At 34.3% G+C, this 24,157-nt stretch overlaps 2 protein-coding genes across 9 annotated transcripts in view; one reads left to right on the top strand and one right to left on the bottom strand.

Moving 5' to 3' along the window:
• BRF1 (BRF1 general transcription factor IIIB subunit) overlaps positions 1–24,157 on the bottom strand; it is a 180,255-nt gene that overhangs the window by 94,680 nt on the left and 61,418 nt on the right. For 2 of the 4 annotated variants that reach the window (XM_074290807.1, XM_074290808.1), the window contains exons 5-7: positions 18,187–18,259; positions 7,499–7,648; positions 912–1,005 (exon numbers count right to left, since the gene is read on the bottom strand). In XM_074290807.1, the coding sequence (XP_074146908.1) occupies positions 912–1,005; positions 7,499–7,648; positions 18,187–18,259 (317 nt within the window). The other 2 variants (XM_074290810.1, XM_074290809.1) reach the window with 2 other exon arrangements.
• Positions 10,633–23,385, top strand: BTBD6 (BTB domain containing 6). Of its 5 annotated transcripts, XM_074290815.1 has the most exons (7): positions 10,633–10,766; positions 11,472–11,971; positions 12,115–12,412; positions 12,733–12,823; positions 13,080–13,198; positions 18,864–18,943; positions 22,333–23,385. In XM_074290815.1, the coding sequence occupies exons 3-7, from the start codon at positions 12,198–12,200 to the stop codon at positions 22,365–22,367; spliced, it is 540 nt and encodes a 179-aa protein (XP_074146916.1). In that variant the 5' UTR covers positions 10,633–10,766; positions 11,472–11,971; positions 12,115–12,197; the 3' UTR covers positions 22,368–23,385. The 5 variants fall into 5 exon arrangements, with proteins under 5 accessions (XP_074146916.1, XP_074146917.1, XP_074146915.1 ...); XM_074290816.1 differs by lacking the exon at positions 18,864–18,943 and having other exon boundaries at positions 22,333–23,383; XM_074290814.1 differs by lacking the exon at positions 22,333–23,385 and having other exon boundaries at positions 18,864–19,563.

Raw genomic sequence — 24,157 nt, 5'->3', positions numbered from 1 at the left:
AGTTACAGTTACATAAAATATGAGCTTATTATAACAATGCACAAGATAATTGGTGAACATTTTGAAGTAGTGGGGCAAGAATACAATGAAAACTATCCCTCAAAGGGCTCTACTATCTATAGTCTTACTTTGCTCAATGTTCTGATTAACCACCATTAAATGATAGGTTGGATGGATGGTTCTCAAATTATTAAGTGGCATGAGCTGGAAGAATTAAAAAATCTCAGAAGATAAGGCAAATGGGATGAGTTTATGACAAAGTTTAACAGGGATATATGTAAAATTCTGCAATTAGCTTTATAAAAACATTTTAACTCCCAAAGCAAAGGGTAAAGTAGATATAGCTATATAGCAGGTCCAGAAATTTAAGTAAAAAACATGCTCAACATGAATGAATTTTTTTAAAGGGATAGTAATTAGAATAAGAAGAGTGATATCCTATTGTATTATTCATTCAGATCACATCTGGAGAATGCTGATGTGTTCTATTCTAGGTACCAATTTTAAATACAAGTTAAATCTGGTTAAGAGAAGAGTAACTAGGAAACTCATAAAGATCATTTGAAGGTCTTATGGAAATTTAGTCTAGAAAGATCTATGACAGGCTTTTTCCCCCTATCATCTCTTATCTCTTCATGATAGCTTACACTCACTTCAAATTCTCTGAATGCTTTGATTATTATTGTTTTCTAGTTTTAAAGTATATTGTGTGTCTTACATGTCCAATTTAATTGAAATCAACAAACAAGCATTTACTGGGAAACAACTGTATTTATTTCATCCTATATCATCCAAAGTATGAAGAAATCAAGATAAATGGCATGAAGCATTAACATGCTAGTGAAAAAAAAAAATACTTCTCTATTCAAACTCTGATATACATTATGTACACAACTTCAAACCACACCTACCTCTTCCTTAATGTGGATTCACAAACTTTAACCACTCGGATAACCTCTTTAACAGTCCTTCGGAAATCATGCATTCTTGCTGCAACTAGAAGTGCTACAAAATGAACAAGGAAAATCTTTGTAAAACTATATAGTAATTAAAAATTAAGAACCATCCGGGCTATGAATCAATTCACAGATATCTAAACAGGTTGAGTATAAGATAGAATACAAAGGAGAAATAAATGATGAAAGTGAATATAAGGTGAACTTGTAGTCAGAAGAGTAGTTTGAATTCTGACCCTGTACTAGTTGTGTGATCTTGAGCAAGTCATTTAAAATTCAGTTTCTTAATCTAAAAATAATGAAATTAATTAGTGTTTTGAGGATCAAATGAATCAATATATGTAAAGCACTTTGCAAACTTTAAACTGCTACATACATGTTAGGTATTATTACTGTAAATCCCGAAAAGATGCTTTTATACACAGTCTTGTACAACACAGGATGGGCAAAATCAAATTTTTCCTTAAGATTTTGCTTCCAAAAACAGAACAAAAAATTATAGGTTTTAGGGCTGAAAGACAATTCAGATACTATGTACTCTAACTACAACAGCTTTAGAGAAAAAGAAACAAAAGAAAAAAAGAAAAGAAAAGAAAAGAGACTTGGCTGAAGTCATTTAGCTAGAAAGTAGGGAGATGGGATTCAAACCCAGGCTTTCTAATTTTAAATCTAATCTAATGCTATTCCACTAGTAAACTGCTCAGTCAGCAATTTTTTCCTTCAATAAATACCAAAGCAGGAATTTTTATTCTTCTGGAATCTTCAACATTCAATACCTTTTTGAGTCCCCCAAAGTATTATAACTTTCCCTCTTTGGATCTTATACAGAAATTTGTTTATACTTTTTTTTTTTAACCTAACATGCTTATCATAATCACATTTTTAAAAATTGATTTTTATATTAACCTCCTACTAAAATCTTAAATTGTATGAGGGCCAAGATTATAACTTTTCTAAACTTGTTTTGTTTAGATAAAATTGTCTTCTCTAAGAATCAGCCATTGGCAAGCATATGTCAGATATGTGATAAAATATTTGTTAAATATAATTTCTATTACAAATATATTTTGTAAAACTTGAGTTAAAAGGAATTTTATTATGATAACATGGCACCAAGATCAAAAACTGGAGATATAATATTATAAAACAATGGTCTGGAATTACTGTCCTACATAATTGAATATCGTGGAAGTCTAGAAAAGAGCTGTAATATGGGCCTATGAGACCCAAAACAGTTGCCTAGAACCAATTAAAATTTAATTGGGAAATATTGAACAAAATAAAAACACAATGGTATATAAACAATATTAATATATTTAATCTTCAACTTTAACTATTAAGGCTTCAAGCAAGAGTTTAATAGTAACTTCATTTTGACTTTCACATTGGCAACCATGCACATTCATAGCTGTGTGCTGTAGAAATAAATGAGAGGTACTATGTATGCAAGAAGGTGGAAAGACTGGTATCCTACTAGATGATTCATTAGTCTTGTTCATCCATTGTTATAAAGAGCTGCCCATGCATTCATTGTGCATTTTCATCGTTTGCCTTTAAAATTCAAGTTCTATGTTGCAATTATTCCCCCAAACTCTAATGCAAGTCTACTGGGCTCTAAGCCCAAGAATACAAAGTTTGTGATGCAACTTTATATAGGAAATAAAGGTGTTGGGAAAATGTCATGAAAGAATGTTTACAGCTGCTATTGGCCAAGTTACCCTTAAGAAACTCAAATAGCATATGAAGCAGACATTGCTGATAGTTTATTTCAAACTGGTGCAATCTTCTCCAGTGTCATGAAGGACAGAATATCAGAGGTGATGTCAAAATCTTGCCAGTCTTGGAAACAACTTAGCAACAACTAAAGTTCCTGCAACCTTACCCTTGGTCTTTAGAGGGCATCATAGTATAAGATACAAAATTCTCACATCACCATTGGATACAATGGAAGATAATGTTCAGATTTTAAAATGTTTCAAAGAATTTTTTTGTGTGTGAATAGCATTTATGGTACTGTATATTTCATGTGTTATGAGAAGTGTCTACAATCTATAATCAATTTTTTAAAAAAATATATAGATGTTAGTATATCTATACTAAAGGTTATAGAATTCTAGTGATAGGAATTGCTAGCAAGAAAAAATGTTACCAATTTTATTTTCTATGCTATATTCAATTGGTAATGCTATAGTTTCTGTGTTAGGAAAAATACATATCTGAATTAATGCTTTTCTATAGCGAATTATATGCAGAAAAATGCATTTTCAGCAATTTCTAGCAAAAGATTAGTTTTTGGTGGTTACAAGAACCTAACCCCTATTTCCCATTGTTCAATGCATCAACATTCAGTTTTGAATTTTCATGCCATTTTTCTAGGATTGTTATTACTACAAAGTTGAGAAATAATCAAATATAATTTTTTTTAAGAGCAATATGAAGCCCACAAGAATTCTTAAGTGGTGGCAAATATTTTCATTGGATTTGATACCAATGGTAATGATTAAATGTTACTTCTGAACATACTCAAAGGAAGCAAAACAACTTAATACTGAATATCTAAGCTATACAATCTAGAGTGATATCATTATAATTCTTCAGAAAATTTTCTTCTACTGGTCAATCTTCAAATGGTAAACATGTCTATACCTGGCTAGCCTGTTTCTTAAATAACTCAGGTACTCAAAAATTTGATAGTCTCTAAAAAAAACAAAACAAAACAAAAAAATCTGACATATTATTGCAGCATATTCTTATGACTTGAAATAATACAAGTGAATTTGGAAAGTATTGTATGAACTCATTGATAGCAGAATAAGAAGAAGAAGAATTTGTATGATGCATCAATAATGTAAGAGAAAATAATTTTGCAAGATGAGAACTCTGATCAATGTACAACTAATCTATATCCCAGTGAAATGACAATAATGTACACCTACCACGTCTTAGAAAAATGGTAATAAACTATAGTTATAGAATGAAACATTAATTTTCAGATATAGACAATATAAGGATTTGTTTTACTTAACTATATTGTTTTGAGGCAGAAATTTTATGGGGAAGAGGGGAGAATAGATCAGTAAGAAATAACAAATACAAAAGAAAAAATGTTTCAAAAAAATGTTAAAAATGCACACAAGAAAATCAGAACCACTTCAGAAGAGAGCAAAATCAGTTAAATTTAATACATTAAAAAAAAACCTGGCCAAAAATTTGGCATTAATCAACACCTAACATCCTATAAGATTGAAATAGGTTCATCATTTAGAGATAAAAAGTGATACTATAAGCAAATTAATAGAGCAAGGGATAATCTATTTGTCAGGTCTGTGGAAAAGGGACGAATTTATGGCAAAAGAAGAACTAGACACCATGATGAAATGCAAAATGGATAATTTTATTACATTAAATTGAAAAGTTTTTGCCCCCCCCAAAAAAACCAATACTAAGATTAGAGGAATAGAAGAAAGCTGGGAAACAATTTGTATAGCCAGTGTTTCTGATAAAAGTTTCATTTCTTTCTTTCTTTTTTCTTTCATTTCCTTTTTTTTTTTCTTTTTCTTTTTTTTTTTTTTTTTTGCCGAGGCAATTGGGGTCAAGTGACTTGTCCAGAGTCACAAAGGTAGGAAGTGTTAAGTGTCTGAGACCAGGTTTGAACTCAGGTCCTCCTGATTTCAGAGTTGGTGTTCTATCTACTGGGCCACATTGCTACCCCTAAAGGTCTCATTTCTAAATATATAAAGAGAACTGACTCAAACTTATAAAAATATAAGTCATTCCCTAATTGATAAATGGTCAAAGGATATGAACAGGCAATTTCCAGATAAAAAAAAATTAAAATCACTTAGTTATATGTAAAAAAGAACTCTATATCCCTATTGATTCATTTCTTTCTTTCTTTTTTTTTTCTTTTTCTTTTTTTTTTTTTTCCGAGGCAATTGGGGTCAAGTGACTTGTCCAGAGTCACAAAGGTAGGAAGTGTTAAGTGTCTGAGACCAGGTTTGAACTCAGGTCCTCCTGATTTCAGAGTTGGTGTTCTATCTACTGGGCCACATTGCTACCCCTAAAGGTCTCATTTCTAAATATATAAAGAGAACTGACTCAAACTTATAAAAATATAAGTCATTCCCTAATTGATAAATGGTCAAAGGATATGAACAGGCAATTTCCAGATAAAAAAAAATTAAAATCACTTAGTTATATGTAAAAAAGAACTCTATATCCCTATTGATTCATTTCTTTCTTTCTTTTTTTTTTCTTTTTCTTTTTTTTTTTTTTCCGAGGCAATTGGGGTCAAGTGACTTGTCCAGAGTCACAAAGGTAGGAAGTGTTAAGTGTCTGAGACCAGGTTTGAACTCAGGTCCTCCTGATTTCAGAGTTGGTGTTCTATCTACTGGGCCACATTGCTACCCCTAAAGGTCTCATTTCTAAATCTAAATATAAAGAGAACTGACTCAAACTTATAAAAATATAAGTCATTCCCTAATTGATAAATGGTCAAAGGATATGAACAGGCAATTTCCAGATAAAAAAAAATTAAAACCACTTAGTTATATGTAAAAAAGAACTCTATATCCCTATTGATTAGAGAAATGCAAATAAAGACAACTCTGAGATACCACCTCACACCTCTGAGATTGACTAAAATGACAGGAAAAGATAATGATAAATGCTGGAGAAACTAGGACACTAATACATTGTTGTTGGAGTTGTGAAATGATCCAACCATTCTCGAGAACAATTTGGGACTATGTCCAAATGGTGCATACCCTTTGATCCAGCAGTGTTACACTACTAAGTCTATAACCCAAAGAGGGACAAGGACCCACACATACAAAAAAGTATTTGTAGCAACTCTTTTTGTAGTGGCAATGAACTGGAAACTGAGCGGATGTCCATCAGTTGGAGAATGGTGTTACTGTATATGACTATAATGGAATATTATTGTTCTATAAGTATTGATGAGCAGGCTGATTTCAGAAAAACCTGGAAAGACTTATATAAACTGATGCTAATTAAGGTGATCAAAACTAGGAGAATATTGTACACAGTAACAACAAGATTATGTGAAGATTAACTGTGATAGTCTTGGTTCTTCTCAACAATGAGGCAATTCAAGATAATTTCAACAGAACTGAAATGAAAAATGCCATCCACATCCAGAGAGAAAACTATAGAGATTGAATGTGGATCAAAGCATAGTATTTTCATCTTTTTTGTTTGTTTGTTTCTCATGCTTTTTTTTCCCCCCTTTTGGTCTGATTTTCTTGCACAATATGATAAATATGGAAATATGTTTAAAAGGAGTGCATATATTTAACCTATATCAGATTGCTTCTTGTCTAGGGAAGGCAGGAGATTAAGTGAGGGAGGGAAAAAAGTTTGGAACACAAAAGTTCCAAATACAATGAATGCTAAAAACGATATTTACATGTATTTGGAAAAATAAAATAATCTTGAAAGGAAAAAAAGGCTAACTAGCTATAACAAATATTCATATTTGTATACTGGAATATTTGTGGGTTTTGATTAATTATTAATAATAAAAAATGAAAAGAAAATATAGAATTCTCTTAGTCTAGATTTTGAGAAGTGTCTCTTTGTTGCCATGATGAGATTATCAGAGGAAGACTTAAGTAGAGAATATTTTTTTAAAATAGTACAAAGATATACATACACATATATACATTCATAATTCATCCAATGAATGGGGAAACTGTTCCAACATCTATAAGTATATATATACTTATATATATAGTTTATCTAGACGAATGGGACTAACTTTTCTAACTGGTATGCAATGACACAAAAAAAGCTATGACAACTTCCTTAGGATTTGAGCACTAGGAAAACTCCTGATCACTTTTTTATACTAATGATATTAGAAGTATGAGAAATTCAATTGCATGATTTCTGTAATTGTTTTTAGTTGTTCAGTCATATTTGACTCTTCATGATCCTATGGACCATAAGTCATGCCATGGGATTTTCTTGGCATTCTCTCCTTATAGCTAGAGAAGTGGGACTTTTTTTTTTAAGCACATACATTAAATACTAAAACTACCATAATACAGCAGGTGGTTTTAAGACCACCCTGAAAAGAACAAGGGAAAAAAACAGCCCATTCCTACCTCTCTCATTTCAAGGTTGCTTTCTTGGCTCCCTCCATATGAGGCTCACTTACTTGCATAAAGAATAGAGAGGTTGGGGAAAAGAGAAAAGCAAACAAAGAAAAGGGAAGTTGTCTCACAGAATTAGCAGAAAAGTACATTTAAAACTTTTTAAATTTTGAGAAAATAAAAGTGAGTTTTTGAAAATGTAATTTATATTGACACAATAGAATTTTGTTAACATACATTTCCCATACATTTTTGAAGTTGCAGTGTCTTTTCCTGTAACCGAGGCTACATAGTCATCCCTCCCAGAAAGATGATGCTGAAGGAGCTCCTTGTTGGTTCTACTTTTTCCTCTGAATTTGCTAAATGGCTAAGTGTTAAGCACCGGGCCTCAGCTAACATTTATAGTTCATTACTTGCATCAGATACCTGCTCCACAGAGGCCTGAGGGTCGGCGCCCTGTATGCATCCAATCTCTCTTCATCCTCTGAAGCAGTCTCAGGGCTGTCATGGATACTTCATGGTTCTTTTCTCCAAACTCTAGCATGTGTGCAAAGCGAGGAATATACAAACATGGATCTATTAAAACAAAACAAAACAAAACAAAAAAACAGCATATACACACATACATACACACTCAAAACCTGCATGGAGAATAAGCATTTTTGTCATTGACTTCATGTTTTGTTATTTACCCCAAAACATATATAAATAAGACTAAAGAATGCTTTGAAGCCAGACTGGTTAAATAACAAAATCCAAAGTGATCAATATTAATCTAGAATGAGGCTTCCAAAGGAGTATCTCAGGGACTTGTGTTTGACACTATGCTGTTTAATCAAAAATTTGGATAAAAGTATACAAAATTTGTAGATGATCCAATTTCTGGAGAGCAATTTAGAACTATCCCCCAAAACTATAAAGCTATGCATGCCTTTTGATACAATAGGTCTGTATCCTAAAGAAGTCATAGAAAAGGGAAGGGGCCCCACATGTACAAAAATCAATAGATCCATTATATTTTGCCTGTCAGGCCATATTTAGAGTGTTATGTTTGCTTCTGTGTACCCCATTTCATATTACACACTGACAAACTAAAGCAGATTCATAAGAGGGCAAATGACACAATACAGACTATAAGCCATCCCATAGTATTTGCTCATTTTTGGGAAAAAAAAAAAGTTAAGGAGAATGCAATTATCCTTCAAAATATCTGAGAAAGTATCACTGTGAAGGAGAATAAGTTTTGTTTTGCTTGATATTATAATGCATAATTAGGAAGGCAGATTTCAGCTCAATATTAAGAAAATCTTCCTAATAATTAGAACCATCCAACAACAGATTAAGGCTAGCTCAGAAGCTATTAAATTCTTATAATTAAAGTGTTTAAGTATAGGCTTAAAATGAAAAATAACTTGCTTTTAATACCTTCTTTGGTGAATTTGGACAAAAGCTTTCTAAGGTCCTTTTAATTTCTCTAGTTTTATGATTCTGAGATCAGTATATAATATGCTACTATTTTCATCTAAATTGTTATTACGCAAGTGTCTCCTTCATAATCCATTATATTTTCAATTGCTAGTAGAAATTTAAGAGATTATAATTACCTAATAAAAATTAACAAAACATTCTTAATTTAATAAAATTCAAATAGATAATTAACAGTGATTATTCAGTGATGAATGCATATAGATTATATTCAAAGATTATATTCATAGATTATATTCAACTGCCTCTTTTGGATTTCTTCTTTTGAAATTTCCTGTTTATACCTTTGACCATTTAGCTATTGGGGGATGGTTTTTGTTGTTATAAATTTACATCAATTTCCTAGCTATCTTGTATATTGGATTTCTATGGGAGAAATTTGCTACAAAGGCACTTTACCACACTTTACCCATAGCCTCATTCCATGCCCTTAATTCCCTCATTAAGGAAGTACTCTTTCTCACCAGATTCTGCAAGAATCACCTTCCTTCACTTTCGTGATACATAATAATCCAGCTGCCTTTTGGAAACAGCTGTTCCACCTAACAAGACACCCAAAACATAAGCAGAATTAAGAGAACAGTGCAAAGAGACCATTACTCAGTTTAACTCTAATCTACTAATACTGAAGACTGTGGAAACCTAGGAATGATCAGGAGAAATCATCCCTCTTATGCATTTTGATGTTTGTAAAAAAAGAAAATTTACTATAATGAGGTCATTTCTTCTACCACAGGCACTACCTTTCTTCTTTCTTTTCCCTTCTCTCTTCTATGTCTTTGCTTCATATTCTTTGATTCCCTTTCTCCCCTATCTATTCATTATGGCATAATGAACCACAGTTACTAGTCGGTCTTAATTATGACTCCTAGACTGCATTAAACTTTCTTTGTAAAATAAGAGAACTTAGTGCTTATTGGAAATATAAAGAATTATAGATCTAGACCTACAATAGTCTGATAAATTATCTAGTCCGATCCCTTAATTTTCCACATAAAGAAACTGAGTCACAAAGAAGTTAAATAACTTGTAATAATGGCATTACCAGTATTTGAACTAACATTCTCTGATTATATCTTTATATAGCATCACATAGGCTAAAAGATAAGGAAACTGAGGTACAGAAGTGAAGAAACTCTTTTAAGGTCATAAAACTAGTAATAAGCATACTTAGAAATCAAAGCCAGGTCACTTGACTTCAGATTCTGTGATCTTTTCACTATGCCATGTTGTTTCCTCATGCCCTCAAACAAGAAAAGTTTTAGGAAAAAAATTCAAAAGTAACTAGAGGCAATCAAGCAAATTCAATTCAGAGATAAAAGGTATTTGTAGGGAAGATAAAACCTAAAAAACAGATGGGAGGAAAAAAAAAAAACAACACCTAAGAGTTCTAGAAAAAAGGATTTTAAGGGAAATTCTCTAATAAATGGGGTAATCATATAGAGAGATAAATGGAAGGACGTGGAAAAGAAAAGCATAGGATAAGAAGTCATGAGTGGTTTATAATCTAGCTGAATTACTAAGTATCTTTTAGTTAGTGAGACTTTTTGCCATCAGATGTGCTTAAGGCCTCACAATGAAAATTTAAAGGGTTGGAATATGGTCACCTTTGCAGCAAATATTTTTTGGTGACTAATAGATTTCTTTTACCTTTCTTTTAAATTAATTGTTTAATGGAAATAACAGAAAATAAGAAAGAAGATAAGAAATCTGAAGTGTTATCTACAAATTTAACACCTGTGAACACCTTGAAGCAATGTATTTAGTTGCAAAACTCTTAAAAGTATTAGGTTGTTCAGAGCAAATTGTTAAGACACACACACACACACAAAAAAAACATATAGCCTTCACTGGGCCCCGAAGTCACTTTCACCATAAAAGTTACTTCCCCCACCCTAAAAAAAAGCGGATTAAGATCCGCTTCAGCTTTTCGGGATGCTAGATCCCCGGCAATGATTTAGGAGGCAATGGCGGAGGCGGCTCCCCAGGGCAGTTTGGGGGATGGGGGTGCGCTGGGACGAGGAAGAGTAGCGCCCTCGCATGGCCCCTCCAGACAGACGGGTGCAGGCCCGCAGAACTGGGCGGGGATGTACAGCAACTACAAGCCCCTCCCCTCCCAGCTTGGTAATCATGGCTTCTGCCTCCACCAAGGAGCTTTCTGTGCAAACTTCCCAGCTTGCAAAGGGAGGAGAGAAGACTGAAAGCCCAGGTATGACTCCACGTCCTTTGGGGGCAGGGAAGGGGCACCAGGCGGGAGATTTTACATTCGGAAACTCCACAGACACGGAGTAATAATGAAGTAGGGGAAGGGAGAAGCAGGGAGTTACGACTTCGCCTCCACCACTGCTCTCGCTCCCTGGCACTCCTTCCAGGAGCTGAGCTCCCGGAACGCAATCATTTTTTCCTTTGCCCCCTAAGCTGTGTCAGCTTCCGTAGTTGAGATCTGGGGGAAGGCTCTAGGAGGGGTTAAGAGAGAACAGAAATACCGCCCACAGTCTCTAGTGCTTCTGGTCTCGCCAATCAGTCTCCTAAGGATAGGGGGCCCACGGTCGTATCCCACCCCCATAGGGACTTCTCTTCCCTTAAGCAGCAGTAGGGAGCGGGGAAATGGGAGACTAACGAGAATGACATATTGTCTGGGTTGGACAAGGGAGAAAGAAAATGGGGGGAGCCTGGGCCCATAAACTCTTTCTATTGGAGCTGCTACTGCTGACGTGCACTGAGGCTGGCGATTATTAGGGCGACTGAAGAGGAGGAGAAAGGAAGGAGGAAGGAGGGAAGAGAACTGGGAGGAAGGGGGGGGGGGAAGAGGAGAAAAAAAAAGCGAGGGGGTGGGGGAAGGTGGTAGAACCGGACTTCGTCAGCACCTACTGAAAGACAAATAGCTAACTTCCACCCCCACCCTCAACCTCAGCACCCTCAAGGAAGTTGCTCCGGCAAATAAATGAAGTGACTCCAGTGGCAGAAGGCAAAAACCGCGCTCAGTGGCACTATTAGCTCACGTTCTAGAGAGCCTCGATCCAGGATCAGCCCCGCCCTGTGTCCAGCTAACAACTCTGCCCACGGAATCTACAGCTATGCCGGAGGGTGCGCAGCAGTTTTCACAGCCTAGGAATTTCGAGCCTGGAAACTAAACGGGGATTAATCTTCATTTGACTCTTTTGGATTTGAGGCTAATTTGCAGCGCTCCCCAAGGGTCTCGGTATTTGAGTACCAAAAAACCCACCAAAACCTGATCCCTGAATTTGAGCCGACTGCTTGGCTGAGGGGCGGGCAAGGTGCCTGCCTTCTCAGCTCTAAGGGCTCTGGATTTATACAGCTGCTGCTACTGGACTATTTGCAATCATCCCTGGAGGGCTCCACTTCTTTGGTCATCCTGCCCCAGGCTCGAAGGCTGGCTCCAGACCAACAAAGGTGAGCACTGGTTGTCAGCTCTTCTGCCCCTGAGATAGTTTTGTTCTATTCTGGTTTTCCCTATAGTAAACTGTCTCTCTGGCCCCAAGTTACTTCGATGTCAGAATTATGTAGTATTTCACCTTCTTTCTTCTTCCTTCCAGTAACCTTGGAGTCCAAAAAGAATGTGATAGTTCATGCCAAGGTGCCAGTATGCTATGAGGTAGGGTCCTTATCCCTGCAGAAGATGGCTGCAGAACTTTTCTCTACCAGTGCTAACACCAACATCACAAACAGTAATTCCACTACCACTGCCACCACAGTCACTGCAGCCAGTACTAAGAATAGTTCTCTTCACCTTCATCAAACAGCCCAATCTCCACTACTAACACAAGTGCAAAATCTTAACAACAACTTCGAGAGTACCAACTGGCAGTCATTCTACCCCACTCTCCGAGAGAGGTAAGAGGTCAGAGCAGATGAATTTAGACTGACAGACTTTAGTCCTCAGTAGGAAAATATTTTATTAGAGGGGACTGTAAAACTGGGAAAGAATCTGTAGTACTGAGCAGTGGATGAATGTCCATTTTTTTGGACATATGGTATTTGCCTTTCCAAAAGAGAATGGGATAAAGATGTTGTGGCTTTTCCCTTTTTGCTAGTTTGAAGATCTGGCATCTGTTTCTGTCGAGGTTCAAGTATCTTTTAGTGAGAAGGCTGAGAAAATCAAACTATATGCTAAATGGCAGATATAAGCATTTTTTCTCTCTGCAATTTTCCAGGAATGCAATGATGTTCAATAATGAACTCATGGCTGATGTACACTTTATCATTGGCCCTCTGGAGATATCAAAGCGAGTTCCTGCTCATAAGGTTTGTAATTGTTTTCCCCCTTGTGAACCACTAAAGACCTAGAATCTTTTAGAATGTAATTTCATATAATGTGAAACTACTTCCATACATGCTAATTACACTGAGCTACCAAAGCCAAATTTGCTTAGATGTTTTTCTCCCCCCTCAATTTTCTGTAGTCTAGTAGACTACAGAAGACTGTAATAAATTTAATTTCTCTGTAGATTAGTAAATTTAATTAGATTGCTATTTACCAGCAAGATGTTTTTCTTTACAGTATGTGCTGGCAGTTGGCAGCTCTGTCTTTTATGCCATGTTTTATGGTGATCTTGCAGAAGTCAAATCTGAAATCCATATACCTGATGTGGAGCCTGCAGCTTTTCTCATTCTGTTAAAGTAAGTCTTGCTTTGAAATTACAAAGTGTTTACAGGGACTTAGGCTACATTGTCATCAATTAAAGTATACTGAGTGCTTATTAGAGGAAAGGCAGTACACTAAGGACTTATGAAATCAATAGTATTTGTAAAACTGCAAGGTTTTCCACCATGGATAACAACCGAGCTGATAAATTGCTAATCTTCCAAATTCTAAAGGGTTATCTTTTCCTGGGGAGTATATACTCTGCTATTTAAAACAGCATAGCATTTAAATAATATAGTTCATTTGAATTAGTATAGCATCTAAAATAGTACATAAAACCTCCCCAAACTCCACTACCATTACTTTCTTAAATCTGTTTCACTCTGATTAGGTACATGTATAGTGATGAAATTGACCTGGAAGCTGACACTGTGCTTGCAACTCTCTACGCTGCCAAGAAGTATATTGTTCCAGCTTTAGCAAAAGCTTGTGTTCATTTTCTAGAGACTAGTTTAGAGGCAAAAAATGCTTGTGTTTTGCTCTCCCAGAGCAGGCTCTTTGAGGAACCAGAACTGACCCAGCGTTGCTGGGAAGTGATTGATGCTCAAGCAGAGATGGCATTAAAGTCAGATGGCTTTTGTGAAATAGATCAACAAACATTAGAAATTATCCTTACCAGGGAATCATTAAATACCAAGGAAGTAGTTATCTTTGAAGCTGTTCTGAACTGGGCAGAAGCTGAATGTAAAAGAGAAGGTTTGCCAATTACACCAAGAAATAAGAGGAAAGTATTGGGAAGAGTTTTATTTTTAGTACGAATCCCAACTATGACACTGGAGGAGTTTGCCAATGGTGCTGCTCAATCAGATATTTTAACTCTTGAAGAGACACGCAGCATATTCCTATGGTACACAGCTACCAAGAAACCACAATTGGAGTTTCCACTGACAAAAAGGAAAGGCCTTGCCCCTCAGAGATGTCACAGATTTCAATCATCTGCATATCGGAGCAACCAGTGGAGGTACCGTGGACGATGTGACAGCATCCAGTTTGCAGTAGATAAGAGGATATTTATTGCAGGACTCGGATTATATGGATCAAGCTGTGGAATAGCTGAGTACAGTGTGAAAATTGAACTTAAACGGCTCAATGTTGTTCTTGCTCATAATCTGACCAAGTTCCTTTCAGATGGATCCAGTAAAACATTTTCAGTTTGGTTTGAACATCCAGTTCAAATTGAACAAGACACATTTTACAATGTTAGTGCCATCTTGGATGGTAATGAACTTAGTTACTTTGGACAGGAGGGAATGACTGAAGTTCAGTGTGAAAAAGTGACATTTCAATTCCAGTGCTCCTCAGACAGTACCAATGGCACTGGAGTCCAAGGAGGACAGATTCCAGAGCTTATTTTCTATGTGTGAGACAGTTTATGAGGATAGTATTCCAATACTGCTATGCACATGAAAGGAACTTGTTCAAAACTAGAAAATTCTACAGCTGTTTCATGTTCAGCTATTACATTACTTTTAAAATAGCAGCCTCTCAAACTAAGTGAAAGAATGCTCTTGGATTTAATCCTATTTTATTTATTCTATATGTAGACAACTAATTTACAGATTATGGCTGATCTTGAAAGAATGTTCTAAAGTAAAGCTGTTTATGAACCTATGAAATATAAAACATTTTTCTTTATCCTAAAAATTTGTACATTCATTCATTTTTAAAAATTCTTTTGTGGTTTATACCTTACTAATTCCAAAGCATAAAAGTCAACAAATTTAAATAAACCACTGGGTTAAATGACCCCTAGAGTCCCTTCAGTTCTCTGTCAATTATCCTATGATAATCCCATGTCACAAAAAAAGATACAAGATCTTACCCAATCATGAGACTTTCATTTCTAATATGAAAGATGCTGCTTTAATTTTCCAAAGTTATTTAGATTGCTTTGATTTAACAAAATGTAGAAGATGACAAACATTTACTACATTGACAATCTCAGGTTGATTTGCTGATATCCTTGAGCTTTCTTCTAAAGAACAAGGCTATGGAAACCAGGAGAATTAAAATTCAGTGGTATCCATTTCAATACTAACACAGGAAGTACTATTGTGAGTAAATCATCCAGTCAGTATATGACAATAAATAATATTAAGAAATGATTGTAAAAAAGTTTGTTTGTTCTATTTCAACCTCAGAAGGAAAAGGATGTCCTCCAAACAGTATTTATTTTCTTACTGAGTTAATAGGGATCTATTACCACTGATCCAAAAAGACCTTATTTCGAATAATATAATTTAGAACAAATTCTCAGTTAATAGGTTAGTTTTATACAGTGTAGTTAATACTCTAGAGCTGTGGAAAAAATATTTTAAATAATAAAATCTTATATTTGTTTTGAAAATCCATTCCTTAAAATCATAAGGAACTAACTTGGGCCAACGAAGAGACATAATCTCTTTTGCAAAGATGGGGTCCACAGGTGTTATGAAACATTCCATAAATTGTCGAATTTATTTCAGTGTATTGTTCAGTTTTGCTGACTTTTTTTCTCACCCTTCTTTTTTTTTTTTCAAAAAAAATTCTTTAAGTAGAATGGTTTTCTGGGAGGGGGAAGATACAAGTTACATAAAAACAAGTTTTTAATTAAAATGTATTTTTAAAAAGAAAATTTATTGTATATAATAAAATTTAATGGCTTGGCATATTAAGACTGTATAGAGACAGAAAGAGGGAGCAGACCTATAATTTCATTAGTCCCAGGTCAGGATTATATCTCTATTTACTAATACATGTTAGCATCATCTATGCAATTTATAATTTAAAAGACTTACTTAGAGCAGAAGTGTCAAACACACATGGAGGCCAGAACCAAATTAAAATATAATTGGAAAATATTTAACAAAATAATTTTAAAGTACAACAAAACATGTAATATATAGGGCTTTGTGACCTCCATTTTTCTTTGAATCTGACAGCCCTGGCTTAGAATACTGGGAAGTTACATGACTTGCCCAGAATCATACAACCTACACAAATATGAGGTAGGACATGAACAAAATTCTTGTTGGCTTCTACCCTTTCAGCATATTCCCTCACTGATGATATACTGCTAGATTTCAAACACAAGTGAAAAACCATTAGCATAACTGGTAAAACTACCCTTATGAATCAACAATGGAGAAAAATCCCAGATGTCATTTTTTAGAGAGGTCATGTCAAGAATTTATTAGGGGTCTACTATGTTTACCAGTGTGTTAAGCACTGGGATTATACATAAGTTGTTTTTTTTAAAAAATGTAACACTATTTTAAATATAGAAAACCTATTTCTATGTGGAGTATATCCAGTCTTCTATGCCTGCTTTAAAAGGTGGATCCTTATTACATGATGAAGCTAAACAGTGTTCTAGTACCCTTTTTTAAAAATCACTAATCTTGCTGCTTCTATCACTTAGAAAGTTTGAAATTAAATAATTATAACCATGATAGAGTAGACAGCTGGCAATGAGTCTGATACTTAAAATGTTTTGACAAGTGATACTGAGAGTTTGCTAAGTATATATTCATATTAAATTAAAATATGATTTCCAAAGTTCTCAATCTGTTAACCTTCATGATATTTCATACTGTCAAGCATTTCATTCATTTTAAAAAGACACCATCTTATCCTTTACCAACATAGTGCTATAAAGGAAAGGATTGTAGAGGCCATTGAGTCCACTAATAAATGCTTTTATCAGTATCCTTGGTTCCCTGAATATACATCCACTTCCAATAAAACTAACAGCTTTTTTGGGGTCTTGCTGAAAGCCACCTTTATAATATTGATAACCTCAACTCTGCCTTCTGGTTATGAAATCCAGGAAAATGAATCCCTTTTCATTCTCATTCTCCCTAATCATGCCTCTGTCTTACTACTTTACAAAAGTACCATCAGAAATTATGAGCAGATTAAAAAGGCACTATGGTACAGGAAAATACAAGATTTACACTCTTGAGAACTTGGATTCAAGTGCCATCTCTGCTCCCTAAGTAACTTTATATAAGTTATTTCATCCCTCTGGGTCTGATATGTAAAATGAAGGGATTGTATTACATAATTTTCAAAATACCTTCTCATTTAAAAATCTATAGACATCAGCAAATTTTATTTTTCTATATAGTCAGGACTGAAAATCATAATGTAAGCAATTTCCGTGTTTTGCACTGAGTCTTGAGCAACTAATCATAAATAGTTTTCTAAAGAGTTCTTACATCTGTGACATAAGACTTCTGATCTCTTCTAGTAGGTAGATATATGGTGATTGTTATCTAAGTAAAATTATAGCTGTCACTACAATATTAGGTTGGTAGTAATAACTCTTGAGTGCCTAATTTAGGGCTTGCTCAATAGAGATGCTTGGGCACATTGCATGTCATTTATGAATCTCAAAAATAATGTTTGCAGAAAAATTATAGGGCATAAATAGTTCTCAAATGAAGAGTGAGGTAAAACTACTTCTAGTTTCTTTCTCTTCCAATGGCTAAATAATACAGAGTTCCTTTGACATAAAAAGATCACACACAGATAAGTGCTTCTAAGAGAATGACTGATTAAAATTGGTGCTTGTAGTAATATTCATCTGAAAAAATATGAACTGGATTTGACTGGAAAAGGACTCCACAACCTTTTATTCAAGACAGTAAAAACTTTATACATCATTAAGAGTTGCTAAAATATGTAACATCCCCATATATATTGCCTTCAAAGGGAATGATTATCTCCCATATCTGAGCTAGATGTTTCAAACAACACTCAAGTTTCTGTACCTCAAAATAGGGGCTTTTTGTAGTTTTACAAAATTTCCTTACCTGGGCAATCTCTGGATTTTCAAGAACTCCTTCCCTATCACTTCTATTTCTTCAAAGATCATGGTACTTTATTCTCTGGCTTCAAAAAACAAACAAAAAAACAACAACAACCCAGCACTCTTTCAGAAAATAAGCACTGTCCAAATACTCAGAAAACAAAAACATACCTATTGCTGGAGCATTGATGCAGAGTTCTCTGGCCAAAAGAAGAAATGTTTTTCCCAGCACATAAACATTCACCTATTAAAACAAATCCAAAACTCGGAGTTTATATTTTTAATGTTAATATTTTAAAAGATATTCCACTATAAAAAGACAGAAACAAAAGTCATTTGACCATAACTCTGATAATAAAAGCTCATATTTTAAATAGTATATATAAAACTTCTAAAGTTCTTTGATATAACTTTTCTTGATTTTTACCAGTTCCAGCCTATTTTTTCCAAATCTTATTCTCACATCCCTATATTCATTAACATTTCAACTACATGGACTATTAGCTATCCTTTATGCACTTCTCCTGCCGCCATGTACTCTTACAGACATTTGAAATTAATTCCTTTAGCATCTCTAGCTACTGAAATTTTTCTCTTTTTTTAAGATCTATAAGTGCTGCCACCTCCCCTGAGCTAAAAAAGTATTTTCCTTATTTCTTGCATTTTCTTATAGCATTTACCAAACTCTTGTCTTTTTCACATTTTATTTTATGTTATTTTTATACATATATCTCCCTATTATACTTTTTAAGTTTCAACTGAAAACCTTATCTCATATTTTACTGGCAAAATTTAAGCCATTCACTGAGAACTTTCTTCTCCCCTACACATCTTCTCACATCACGAAGATTTCTTCTACCATTATGTCCTTCATGCCTGCCTCAGATGAAGAAGTGGCTCTTCCTGCAAGATAAACCCATCTTTGTGTGTAAGTGTTGCCATTCTATGCCTATCATCCTCTCACTTTTATAAAGACTCAGTCAACTGGTTCCTTTCTTATTACCTACAAACATGCTCCTATCTCTCCCATCAAAAAAACCTTCACTTTATCCATAATATCCTCATTGCTAACCCATATCTAACCTGTTTTCTGTAGGCTAAAGTCCTTGAGATGGTTTAATTTTTTTGATTCTCACTTTTAATTCTCTGCAGTTAAGTTTCAACTCATGATTCTGTCTTCAAAGTTACTAATCTTTTAATTGCCAAATCTAATGTCATTTTGTCTATCTTACTGATGAAGGAGATGGTTTCAGAGAAACTTGGGGAGACTTTTAAGAACCTATGCAGAGTGAAGTGACTAGGATCAGGAAAACAATTTGTTCAGTGAGACTTTGAAAGATCCAGGAATTCTGATGACTATAATGACCAAACATGATTCTAGAAAACAAATTCATTCATGGACATACATGTATAAAAATGAGAGAGAGAGGAAGGAGACATACATACACTTACATGTGTATGTTTACATATTTGTAATTTATACATTTACACAATTTTTTTTTTCTTTTAGACATGGCCAATGCAAAAATTTGTTTTGCTTGACTATACATGATTTTTTGTTTTTTTGCTTTTTGTTTTTTCTTTTTCTTTTCTTTTTCTTTCTTTTTTTTTTTTTTTATTAATCTGTAATGTCCTGTCGTCTCTTAATTGTAATCCTTCTCTGGGAGGAGGTTCCTTTTCTGTATAATCTTTTCCTCTTTGAGCAGGTTTCTTGGGAGGCTTCTGGAGCCTTCCCCTCCAAAAGTGTGGGATTGCTGGACTTACGAATCCACAGAACGTCTTCTCTTTGACTCAATCCAGACTGAATCTTCCAGTCTTCTAGACTCTAACTTCTCCTTTTATCCTCCCAGAGAATGGGCTTGTGGGTATTCCAAAGGTGTAAACTCCTTTAAAGATGTAAACTCCTTTCAGAAGACTAAAGGTGTAAACTCCTTTTAAAGATGTGAACTAAAGGTATGAATTCTGAGCTAGAGAATTATTAAATACCAACTTAGCACTTAGTAAGAACCTAACATCTTTTCAGAATGTAGAGGGGGATTCCTTTTCAGCTGTAGACAGGATCAAATGATCCTAAATACAGAAATTCTGTGATTTTGCAATGCATTGAAACTGAGTGGGTATCAGGGAGAGGAGATATATGAAAGATGATCTTCTCTAGGCTTTAAGAAGATGTACTTCATGGTTTGTGTCTAGGAAGGATGGAGAAATAAGAATACTAGTTTGAAGAAGGCTTTGGTAATTGTTCAGGTGAGACGTTTTTTATTTTTCTCAGTTTTGAAGAGCAGAGGAATGGGAGAGAAGGTAAATTTTTGCTGATTGGAAAAAATAAAAATAAGAAAAATTTGCAAGTGATCTTTAAAATTCCAAATTTAATAGTTTTCTGAGTTCTAATCCTGCTTGACCTTTATGTAGCCTTTTATTAGTGCTTACCTTCTTTGATTTTCTCTTCCAGATTTTCTTAGAACACTGACCTCTCCTGGTTCTTTCTTAGGACACGTCCTTTCCTGGTTCTCCTCCTATCTATTCTGTTTTCAACCATTTCTTCTTAGTCTCCTTTGCTGGATCTTTATTCATGTCATACTTCCCACATGTCTGTCCAAATCTCTCTTCTCTTCTATCCTATTTTACTTGATCTCATCATTTGTAAGTTCAAGGATTAGCTTTATACTAATGACTCTCAAAATTACTTCCCCAGATTGAACAATTCTTCTGACCTTCCAGTCCCTCTTTTCCAATTGCCTTTCAGATACCTTGAACTCCATATGTTCAAAATTGACTCATTATCTTGCTCTCAAAACCTTTCTTATTCTAGAATTCCTTGTTAATGTTGAGGGTACTATATGGTCCCATCCAGGTTTACAACCTAGGTGTCATCTTTGAATTGTCACCCTTATCCTTTCTATCCAATCAGTTGCCAAAGACTGTCCATTTAACTTTTGTTACATTGCTTGCAAACATTCCTTTTTTTCTCTTCAAACACTGTAATCACTTTGTGACAGGCCCTCATCACCTCACTGCAACAGCCTGCTGTTTGGTCTCCCTGCCATGTCTTTCCCTATTCTGATGTATTCTGTAGTCAGCTGTCTGGCAATGAATTCCCAACTCAATAAAGTCCAGTTTCTTGACTATATGTATGTATATATATATATATATATATATATATATATATATATATATATATATATACACACATATATATATATATACATATATATATATATGTATATGTATATGTATATTTATATATGTATATTTATATATGTATATGTATATGTATATTTATATATGTATATTTATATATGTATATGTATATTTATATATAAAATCTTCTGTTTGGTATTCAAAAGTCTCCACTTCTAAACAACCTAATTTTCCTCATTTCTATTTGCTTATACGTTACTTTTCTCTACTAATATCTTCTCTCTGATCCAATGCCACCAACCTCTTTGATATTCTTTAAACAACCCATTCCATTTCCTACAAGGCATTTTCACTGCCTTTTTCTTAATCATGGAATTTTCTCCATCCATATTATCTGCCTGACATCTTTCAAGTTGTAACTAAGTTGCCACCTTTTGTAGGAGGCTTTCTCCAATCATTCTTAATTTCATTCCAATCTTAATTTCCTCTGTTAACTATTTCCAATTTATCTTGTATATAGCTTGCTTGTGCAATAGTTGTTTGCATGTTGTCTCCTCATTAGACTGTGAACATTCTAAAATCAAAGACTGCCTTTCTCTGTTTCCCCAGTGCTTAGCACAGTATAGGAATTTAATATTTACTAACAAGTTCTTTAAGGGAAAGAGGCTATATTGTTTTTCATCTTTACATCTCCATTTTTAGGTACTGTGTTTTATACATAGTGGGCATTTAATGTTTTCAATCAGAAATGCTGGTTTGAAAAAAATGTATTTCCTTTTTATAGATAAGGGTTTTAAGCTGAGAAGAATTGTAAATTGACTAGGGTTATTTGGCTCCTAACTACAGTTAGTAGGTTAAGGGTTTTAGTAGACTCCAATGACAAAGTTCTTTCTATCACACCCCAATCTCTTCAATAATGAAGCTTGCTTGAAAGGGAAATTATACCTGAAGAGTATGAAAAAAAAGAAAAGTACATGTTACATTATTGACTATTATCCAATCACTATTCAACATAAGTATATACATGTCATCAGCTGCCCATTTACAGAAACGGATAATAATTAATCTGTCCCTTTGTTTCTTTTCTCATTTCTACATCATAACATATAATGTCTCACCTGAACAATTACCAAAGCCTTCTTCAAACTAATATTCTTATTTCTCCATCCTTTCTAGACACAAGCCATGAAGTCCATCTTCCTAAAGCCTAGAGAAGATCATCTTTCATATATCTCCTCTCCCTGATACCCCCTCAGTTTCAATGCATTGCAAAATCACAGAATTTCTGTATTTGGGATCATTTGATCCTGTCTATAGCTGAAAAGGAATCCCGCTCTACATTTTGAAAAGATGGTTAATTCTAAGTTCAATGTTCTACTATACCACTGTATATAAGTGTGATGAGCTCAAGGTTACCCATTAAAACAAAACAAAACAAAACAAAACAAAAAAAAAAACAAAAAAAAACCACACACATTCTTACCCACTAGTCACCCAGATCTTTAAAACTAAAAGCGTAAACATTTTTTTCATACTTACTATCATTTTGTACTCATTCTAACTGATTTCCTCCAGAAGACAATATATCCCTAACCACCAAAATGAGAATACTTTCTCCACATACTACTTACTAACAGTTAGATTAGAGGAAGAGAAGATATAGTTCTTACTCCTCTGACCTCTTCAACACTCTTCCTTAACTCACTATCACTCAGGAATCCCTCTCCTCCTTTCCCTCAATTCACTCAATATGCCCTTTATCACTCTATAAGCATTTACTGTGTGCAAGGTGTTGTGCTGTCAATGGGAATGTAAAGGTCATCCTCTCAACCATCTCAACCTTGCATATATGCTCCAGGATAGAATACAAAGTCCTCAGTGCTTTTGAAGGGTTATATAAGGGTAGAGGTGCAGGTGAAAGAATTATACAGTTATCTAACAATTACTTCCAGAGTTTGCCTTTTGTTAAGATTATATTAACTACCACTGCTAGAATATAATGATGAATACAGAGAAGTATGGAAAGACAAACTAATGCAAAATAAAATAAGCAGAATCATGAAGATAATGTAAATGTAAATGAAAAGGACAAAGTAAGAACAAAACAAATGGAAGTAGATGCTTCAATATTTTCTTTTTCTTTCATATATTATGAGGGATATCTTTCTTAGAAGGGATGGGGATAGAAATATATAAAAATAAATGATGTAAAAAACCCAAAGATATCAGTAAAATTTTATTTTTAAAAACACCAATATATATATATATATATATATATATATGCTTTGAAATTTATCTAGTTTAGGAAAAAAGTTCAAAACCAATATGCATTCCTCAAAAATGTATAGTTTTATTTATTTGGCTTTCAATTCTAGACCATTAAAGGATACAACATCACCTATATCTGGTATCCAAAGGCCTTAGTAGGAAAGACGCTTTCAGAACTTGACCTGAATCATGTTATTGTTTCCACAAGTCTGAGTAACCTTTCTCTAAATCACTCTGGTTCCTCTGGAACTGTCAGTCAGATTTTTTTTTTTTTTTTAAATTGGCTCTTCTCAAGCCTATACAGAATTCACTTTTATCCTAGACACTGACAGCTTCAATTGAAGAAGAGTTTTTTCCTTCTGGTTTTACTGACTGTTCTTGTATCCAACAAAACTGGCCTTAGACCACAGCCTTCCAAAAACTTTGCTGTTCTACAAATCCCATATCTTAGAAGGTCAGCTTTACATTTAAATACTTTTGAGTCTAGCTCCATTTATCCTTTTCTCTTCACATCCCACATTCTAGACAAACAGTCCCAGATATTTCTCTAAGGTAGAATTTCATCTTCTGTTTCTATAACATTGTAGAGGCTAGCATCCATGCCTTCTCCTTCCTTATTTGTATCTCTTAGAATCCTTAACTTCCTTCATGGTTTAACTCATCTCCTCCTGCAGGACATTCTTGATTTCTTCTAATTATTAATGTTCTCTCTCTCCAAATCAACTTGTATCTA

This window comes from Sminthopsis crassicaudata, chromosome 2 (assembly GCF_048593235.1).
Source record: "Sminthopsis crassicaudata isolate SCR6 chromosome 2, ASM4859323v1, whole genome shotgun sequence".
Classification (NCBI taxonomy): domain Eukaryota; kingdom Metazoa; phylum Chordata; class Mammalia; order Dasyuromorphia; family Dasyuridae; genus Sminthopsis; species Sminthopsis crassicaudata.
The sequence above is the reverse complement of the archived record's forward strand: the minus strand, read 5'-3'. Positions and strand labels throughout refer to the sequence as shown.